Consider the following 9,391-nt stretch of genomic DNA (forward strand, 5'->3'; position numbering starts at 1 on the left):
TTTCAGATAGTCTCTGTTGATGTTCAACAGGGGCAAGAAGAAGCTTAAAAAAACTTTTCTGGTCCTACCCCCTCTAAAATATATTTTTCTTATAAAACATAAGAAATATAAACAAAATATACCTTTTAATTAATGAAAACAATTAAATTGAGCGTCTTAAACCATCATACAAAGTTATATTTATCAGGCGTTTATTCCTATCCACATTATTGTATTATTGAATAACGGTAAACCAGAGTTTCTCCACCTTTTGATTTCTGCTGACTCATCGCTCTGTTCCCGTGACGACGCCCTCTCTGTCTCCACACTGCGTTTACATTACAGACCATAATGAGCAGAGTTGTGTGGTTTCATAAACTGTTAGTGTGTGTGTGTGTGTGTGTGTGTGTGTGTGTGTGTGTGTGTGTGTGTGTGTGTGTGTGTGTGTGTGTGTGTGTGTGTGTGTGTGTGTGTGTGTGTGTGTGTGTGTGTGGTAAGTGTGGTAAGTGTGATTTGTTCTGATAGCTATCCACAGTTCACACAGAGGTCATTGTGTTTGTGTGTGTGTGTGTGTGTGTGTGTGTGTGTGTGAGTCTCCAGGAGATGCATGTAAGTCAATGTAATGTCCCCTGAAGTGATGTGTGTGTGTGTGTGTGTGTGTGTGTGTGTGTGTGTGTGTGTGTGTGTGTGTGTGTGTGTGTGTGTGTGTGTGTGTGTGTGTGTGTGTGTGTGTGTGTGTGTGTGTGTGTGTGTGTGTGTGTGTGTGTGTGTGGTTTGTTCTGATAGCTATCCACAGTTCACACAGAGGGCAGAGTGTGTGTTCTCCTCGCAGCTTCACGTGCACCGATCATAAGATGCAGTCATTTGATCAGATCAGGAGCAGCTGATGTTCACAGTGCATTTCTCTAGTGAGAGTCTGTTAGTGTGCATGAGAGATAACTGAGTGTGGTGAGCGCTCAGCTGATCAGACATACATTCAACCAGAGAGGGCAAAAGTGCACACATCCTTTCCTCAAGTAGAAGTACAGATACTCGTGTTTAAAGATACTCTGGTGAAAGTAGAAGTACTGACTAAACTTCTTTACTCAAGTAAAAGTAAAGAGGCTTTGAAGTGTACTTCAGTAAAAAGTACCCATAGCTAGCAGCTGTTTTAAAGAGTACCTGACCTCCCTTTATATCAATAGAACAATAATGTCATTGTTAGCTAATGAATGTTTCCATGCTGAACAACGGCAACATGACAACGTTTCCATTGGTCCCTCTTCTTTAGAGAAGACCAGGAAGTGATGGATACACGGATCGTGTTCCAACCAATAGGCACGCAGTGACTCTAAAGAATAATGACCACGCACCAAACACACATTCAGACTAAAGGAACCAGCTGTTTGGAGAATGAGAGAAGTAGAAAGTACAGGTACCCAACTTCTGTCCAGTGGGGTGAGGCGCTCATTTTGCAGCTCACGGTTTCAAAACAGAGATTGGCTGGAATATTCCTGTAAAAAAGATGCCATCTTCTGCATGTAGACATTTCGGTTCAAGTACGTCAGATGCCTTCACCACAACTGTACCAGAGTACCAACCGCTGTCTCCTGGTACTCATCTGAGTTACTCACTCACTATAAATGAAATACTATATGACAGTAAAACAAGAATAAAGTTTAAAAGGGGAGTGATTTGTAAAATATCCATAAAGAAAAAGAAAATCTGTTTCCAGTTCTGTTTCATCTGGGTGTTGAGATGTTTCCATAGATCTCTTCATTTTGCTCTCAAAGTGCACCAGATTGATGCTTTTAACTTCAATATTTAAAAAAAAAAATCTTCCCGGGGGAGCATGCCCCCAGACCCCCCTAGAGGAGGTTAGGTCCACTCCCCACTTATAAAAATAGCACTTTACCACTGCACCCTCTCTAATCTCAGATGCACCCTGAGTCATTTTGTTCTGGAACCCGGCCTGTTCCCACCTCAGTAATGACCATGCAGAGACAGCATGAAGCCATATTCACACAGAGGAAGGAGGAGGCGGTGCTTGAGTCATTAAAGGTCGCTGCACATCACTAACGACTCACAGATCTGTTGCACGGCTGAAAAGGAGTTTCCTCGTGGGGATTTCTAAAGAGCTCGACTCAGAATTGAAATGGCATGTGAATGAGCTTGTGGGAATATGTGGAAAGTAAATCGGAGCCAAGTTGAAGCTAATTTTAGCCACATGTTGTGATTGCTTAATGATTCAAATCCTCTATTTCTTCATTTGGTTTCTCAGCAAAGCGTGTTGTGTTCTGCCTCGTTATTAATCTCCCTGCGCCGCACACTGAGAGGGACATTAATAAAAACGAAATGTTATATTTAACCAGCGTCATTGCCCGTAAGGAAGCCTCTCTTCCTCTGGGGAAATCCAGAAGAGGAATCCGTCCAGCTGTTCTTTCTCTATGTTAGTCTCCTTCTGTTTATTCACCCATATTTTTCTTTCTTTTAGCAAACACAACCATTCCCAACGTACACGAAGTGAAGGAGAACATGACCATGGGAAGCACGCTGCTGACCAATCCCAGCGGAGGATTTCTGGTGAGCGGAAGTTCCTCTTACAGTACATTTTCCAAACTAACACACACACACACACTGAACTCTGCGGCGACTCCAGCGAGTGTGTGTTCACTTACTCTCTGGGGGATTCTGCGTGTCCTGGGAATGAAGCGCTGCAGACATGTACAGAATGCATGATGTGCGAGGTGGTGACGGGACACTTTGATTTATGGATATGAACTCCAGTAAACTTGTGCATGATTAAGAAATTGGCAGGTTGTTAAAATGACTATCGAAACATCAAAAGTGACAGTGAGTGAAAAGGGGATTGTTGAGCAAGCGTATAGAGAGGCGAAGTCCCGCCCATCTACTTCCGACCCATGGGACCTTATTTCGGAAAAAATATGTATTGAAGTCAATGGAGAGAGAAAGATTATCTCTCGATCCCGTTTGAATTGTGCCATGAATTACACACATGATGTTTGTCGATCTTTAAAAATAATTTCCGTGTCAAAAAAGTCACATTTTGTCGTAAAACTGTTGAAATATAAGACGATGAAAAATACGTAACTAGAAAGACTACAAATCCCAGAGTCCCGGTCCCGCATGCTGACTCTCACGGAACCGACTCACTCCCCTTGTGTGTATGCACAGCTCTCAACGTGCCCAGACTTGGAGTGATTTTCACCTCTTTGAATACTTTCCGCCTCGTTCTGAAAGAAAGAAGTGAAATGTTCCAACGTGACAGCCGTCTTGGTGTGTGGTGCATGATGGGAGATGTAGTTCATTGAGCGGTTTCACACAAAAAACAAGTTTTACGACACATTTTGATTTTTTTGACTCGCAAAATTATCTTTTAAATTGACAAACATCATATGTGTAATTCGTGGCTCAATTCAAACGGGATCGAAAGATAACTTTTCTCTCTCCATTGACTTCAATACGTACTTTTTCAGAAATAAGGCCCCATGGAGGAAAGGGAGGGACTTCGCGTCTCTATAGCAACAGAAATCTCACACATGTATGAATTTTTTTTAAATATTCTCTGAGAAGTTGTATTTTTTACACAATCTCAATCTTTATTTATTTATATAGCACAATTAAAACAACCTTCAGTTGACCAAAGTGCTGTACAGGCAATAACTACAATATTAAATAACAAAATGGGAGTACAATAATAAAAAAACATGATATAAAGAAAGAAAAAACATAAACAAATATAAAAATGTAATGTTCAACTAGTATTAAAAGCCAGTGCAAAGACACACGACTTGCCTTTCCAGATTATCTCCTACTCTCCTATGGATTTTATTTTGAAGCTTGTTTTTGTCACCATGTTAGCATGTAGCTCAACACACCACGGAGAATAAGCACATGTTATTCTCCAGTATCCCTCCCACTGTGAGAAATGAAAGGCACGGTGGAGACTGCACGGAAATCTAAGGAAATGAGGCTTAAAGATGATTAGATGTTATTCATGTTCCAGTTATTGTTGGTCGTTGTTTCGCCCTCCTTCCTCGCCGGCTCAAGTTCCCTCTTCTCTCTCTGAAGAAGTTAGTTCTGGAAAAATCTCTGCTGTCCTCAGTGCCTCCTCTCACCCGTGACCTCACTGTCTGTGTAAGATATACTTTCCTACAGTGTGTGTGTGTGTGTGTGTGTGTGTGTGTGTGTGTGTGTGTGTGTGTGTGTGTGTGCGCGCGTGTGTGTGTGTGTTCGTGTGTGTCTGTGTGTGCGCAGGCCTGTGGTCCGCAGTACGGCTACATGTGTGGGCAGCAGCAGTTCATCTCCGGCATCTGTGCGAACGTCAGCGACTCGTTCCAGGTCCTCAACTCTTTGGCTCCCGCCGTGCAAGGTACGCCTTTCAAAAATAAAACACCTTTGAAGGTCAACATGTGTCCCCTCTTCTTCATGTCTCTTCTACATCAACATGTGTCCCCTCTTCTTCATGTCTCTTCTACATCAACATGTGTCCCCTCTTCTTCATGTCTCTTCTACATCAACATGTGTCCCCTCTTCTTCATGTCTCTTCTACATCAACATGTGTCCCCTCTTCTCCATGTCTCTTCTACATCAACATGTGTCCCCTCTTCTTCATGTCTCTTCTACATCAACATGTGTCCCCTCTTCTTCATGTCTCTTCTACATCAACATGTGTCCCCTCTTCTTCATGTCTCTTCTACATCAACATGTGTCCCCTCTTCTTCTTGTCTCTTCTACATCAACATGTGTCCCCTCTTCTTCATGTCTCTTCTACATCAACATGTGTCCCCTCTTCTTCATGTCTCTTCTACATCAACATGTGTCCCCTCTTCTTCATGTCTCTTCTACATCAACATGTGTCCCCTCTTCTCCATGTCTCTTCTACATCAACATGTGTCCCCTCTTCTTCATGTCTCCTCTACATCAACATGTGTCCCCTCTTCTTCATGTCTCTTCTACATCAACATGTGTCCCCTCTTCTTCACGTCTCTTCTACATCAACATGTGTCCCCTCTTCTTCATGTCTCTTCTACATCAACATGTGTCCCCTCTTCTTCATGTCTCTTCTACATCAACACGTGTCCCCTCTTCTCCATGTCTCTTCTACATCAACACGTGTCCCCTCTTCTCCATGTCTCTTCTACATCAACATGTGTCCCCTCTTCTTCATGTCTCTTCTACATCAACATGTGTCCCCTCTTCTTCATGTCTCTTCTACATCAACATGTGTCCCCTCTTCTCCGTGTCTCTTCTACATCAACATGTGTCCCCTCTTCTTCATGTCTCTTCTACATCAACACGTGTCCCCTCTTCTCCATGTCTCTTCTACATCAACACGTGTCCCCTCTTCTCCATGTCTCTTCTACATCAACATGTGTCCCCTCTTCTTCATGTCTCTTCTACATCAACATGTGTCCCCTCTTCTTCATGTCTCTTCTACATCAACATGTGTCCCCTCTTCTTCATGTCTCTTCTACATCAACATGTGTCCCCTCTGTGGAAAGAGACTCTGAAAGTTTCAGGAACAAAGATTTTCTCTCTTTTTGATCCATTTCTATAAAAACCTGTCTGAAAATGAGCTGATCAGATGTTGGCCACTTTATGATGTCATAACGATGTGTTGTCTTGTGTAACCATTAGCCAATCAGCAACAAGGTACCCCCCCCCCCCCTTATCACCTGAATCTCCTCTAGAGCTCCATTGAGTTCTTTGTAACCAAATGTCTCTCAGAGGGGCGTGGGGAGGGGCTCCTTGCTTTCATCTAAAGTCACAGACAGAGAATCAGCACTTTGGAAACAGGGCTGAAACAGAGGGGATTATGGGTAATGCTGCAATGATCTGTTTGGTGTTTCAGCCAATCAGAGACAGGCTCTGTATATATCTGAGACCTGTGATGTAGTGATGAAGAACAGAATGATAGGGGACCTTTAAAGAGAAAGAAAGACCCACCCAGGACGTGACGGCATCTGGCCCAACTGACCCGTCAGAGATAAGAGGTTGTAATCTGCTCTTCGTGGTGGTACCACCCAAGCTCCGCCTCCTCAGAGCAGAGATTAGGGCGTGTTTCTTTAATGTAAACTCTCTGTCTGCGTTTCATGCCCAAGTTAGGAGACACTGCTCTGCTTCCCAGGAAGGAAGCATCTCATAGGACGGAGAGTAAACAGACTGCAGACGTCTTTCTCTTCCTCTGATTCCTTCAGCTCTCTGCCGTCACTCGAACAGAAACACACACACACACATATATATACTCAAACGGATCATATAGTGCTTCAGAAATACAATTACATGTCCCAGGATATTCGAGAAATGCTTGATTTATGATGCAATTAAAATAAATAATTTGTATTGCCGTAGCGTTTCCAAGAGGTTTTATTTAACACACAAAGCATAAATAAGTAGCCACACATTTGGCTTAAACAAGATATATGTCAAACAAGAAGAAGGTATATGAAGGCATTCCCGTTTAAGTTTGTGACGGTTATTCGACAATTTTGATCTTCGTCGACTAAACAATTATAAAGGAATCGTAAAAAGAATATGCAGGTTATCGGTATGAAACAGAAACGTTAATCTCATCCCCTTTAATAATGATTTAAACCAAAAGCCTTCTCTATTTCCACTTAAAGGGGACCTATCATGCAAAATGCACTTTGTGGTGTCTTGTATACATGTGTCCCCGGTGTGTCCCCGGTGTGTCGGGGAACTCACGCAGCGTCAGGAAATAACCCCTCTCTCTTTTCCTCCGTACCCAAATCTCTAAAAACGGGGAGCAACGGAGCTGATCCAGATTTGCGTCCGATATGACGTAACATCTGAAATGTGGACCCACGGGCCAATCAGAAACGTTGCTATCAGAAACAATGCCTGACTGTTTTGGACGTAATCTGGTCGGTGTTTACATTAGCATCGCTAACACTCAGAGCTAACCTGTGCTGGAGAGCATGTGTGTGAAGAAGCAGGAAGTAGAAACCTTGTGGTGTAACCGGCAAGAGAGAAAGCCTTTGAGCTCCAGACTGTTTCAGAGCCTTGATAATCCATGATATGTGTAATTCGTGGCACAATTCAGTGAAAAGACGGACATTATAATGCGGCGGAGGGGGGGGGGGGGCGGGGGGTGTGTGTGTCTACAGAAAGTCCAGTTTATAGACACGGTTCGCCACTAAGCAAAATTACAGAAGTAAAGTAAGCTTAATGTACTTAAAGTAATAAAAGTAAATTGACTTGGCAGAATGGCTCTTTTGAAATCATCATCAATCATATTATGTAAAGTAATGTTTGTGTTGTAGTTTGTCAATGTGGAGCCAATTCTAGATAATATGTAATCAATCAATGTTTATTTTTTATTCATTTTATTTGCAGGTTATCGGTATGAAATGTAAGATACCAGGTTCAATAGAAGTACAGAAGTGTTTTTATAACTAGTAGTGATACATGAATGCAGTGGAGTAAAATGTACAATATCTGCCTGTAATATATATATATCATTAACGTGGACAAATTCAATTAAAATGTGAAAAGTTACATTCGACCAATGAAAAGGTATAATGTGTATTCAAGGTTCAAGGCTTTTATTGTCATAGCTGAAGTCCCAGGCTCCTCCAACAGTGCAACACAATAACACAGATAAAATAGTGCAAGTAAATACAATAAAATATAATATAATAGAAATAGTGCAGAACAGTCTATATACAAGTAATAGGAATATTGATATAAGTTGCAAACAGATGTTGTGGATGTTCTTTCAGAAGTGCAGGTGTCTAACAGTATAACACAAGGCCAATCTTTAGTAAACAACAAGCTGACGAGATATCAATATGTTCTGTGTCTGCTCCAGAGTGCGCGAAGGAGCTGGACATCGTGATGGTTCTGGACGGATCCAACAGTATTTACCCCTGGAGCAGCATCATCGAATTCCTGGTGAAATTCCTCAAGAACATCCAGATCGGACCCAAACTCTCTCAGGTCAGTTGGCAGAGGAAGGAAACTGTTACGGCCCGTCTACACTACAGCGTCGAAAGCTCCACTCTGCCCATTCACTTTCAACGGGGTGACTTCACGTAGCCGCGCTTTTTCGCCGAACTGAATTGTGGGTAGCAGAGCGGTCCATCTCAGGCGTCTCAGGCGACAGAAGTTGAACAATGTTTAACTTCTGTTCAAATCCCGTTTCCCAAAATCTGACAGCTGAAGCCGTAGCCAATCAAACCGCGTCTAAGCTGGGAGAGATATCCCGCCGTTCATTTCTATATTTCAAAAAAAGTTGGAGGAGAAACTAACTATCGCCGTAGCAATCACCCGGTTTTGTATGACCAGACCCTCTTCACCTCCCGGGATACAAACCGGAGGAACCAGGCATGGAGGGAGGTGGCAGAGACAGTGGGGGAAACTGGTAGGTTTTCGCCTGTTTGGGGAGTTTATATATATATATAAATGTTGCTCGCATAAAATCCCCGGGGGTTTTTGCTTTGTATGTCGGGGGCGGGAGATTCATGTGATTGGTTTTTGGTCGTGTTGCTTGAATAAAATCCCCAAGCTCCAGACACGCCCAGCTCCAAGCTATTTTTGGAGCTGTAGTGTGGACGCTCCGTTAGGGAAATATCACTCGTCCCCGGCGTGAGCTTCAACCTCAGGATCCGTGTATCTGGGATCCTCTCCAGAAGGGAAGTAGTCATCATCAACTAGTTCCTGAGCAGTGTCCTTCACATGCTGATATCCAAGAGAGGGAGTCACAGTCACAAGATGGAGGACTACCAGTTCTTCTCTGTAATCATACATCCTGTCACGAACAAAACACTGACTTTTTTCTCAAAATTCAGATTTTCTCTCAAAATTCTGACTTTTTTCTCAAAATCTCAAAATTATGACTTTCTCTCAAAATGAAAGTATTTTTTCTCAAAATCTGAAAATGATGTATTTTTTCTTAAAATCTGAAAATTATGTATTTTTTCTTAAAATCAAAAAATGTGGACTTTTTTCTAAAAATTATGACTTTTTACTCAAAATCTCAAGCAGTGTCCTTCACATGCTGATATCCAAGAGAGGGAGTTACACAGTCACAAGATGGAGGAGTACCGGTTCTTGTAGGGAATCATCATTTTTCTCCAAATGTTGGCTTTTTTCGGAAAATCTCAAAATTCTGATTTTTTCTCAAAATTCTGACTTTTTCAAAAAATTTCGTCTTTTTCTCAAAATTCTGTCTTTTTTCAGAAAATCTCAAAATTCTGACTTTTTATCAAAATTCCGTTTTTTTTTCTAAAAATGATGTATTTTTTTTTTAATTCTCAAAATTCTGACTTTTTCTAAAAATCCTGACTTTATACTCATAATCTCAAACAGTGTCCTTCACATGCTGATATCAAGAGAGGGAGTCACACAGCCTCAAGATGGAGGAGTACCGGTTCTTGTAGGGAATCAT

The 9,391-nt window shown here is 42.0% G+C and overlaps 1 protein-coding gene across 1 annotated transcript in view; it reads left to right on the top strand.

Annotated features, from left to right (window-relative positions):
* The window catches only part of itga1 (integrin, alpha 1), a 113,042-nt gene that overhangs the window by 48,358 nt on the left and 55,293 nt on the right, over positions 1-9,391 (top strand). Inside the window, 3 exon segments of the mRNA XM_034079067.2 lie at positions 2,453-2,541; positions 4,237-4,351; positions 7,814-7,941. Coding sequence (XP_033934958.1) covers positions 2,453-2,541; positions 4,237-4,351; positions 7,814-7,941 — 332 coding nt within the window.

This window comes from Pseudochaenichthys georgianus, unplaced genomic scaffold, assembly GCF_902827115.2.
Source record: "Pseudochaenichthys georgianus unplaced genomic scaffold, fPseGeo1.2 scaffold_543_arrow_ctg1, whole genome shotgun sequence".
Taxonomy (NCBI): Eukaryota; Metazoa; Chordata; class Actinopteri; order Perciformes; family Channichthyidae; genus Pseudochaenichthys; species Pseudochaenichthys georgianus.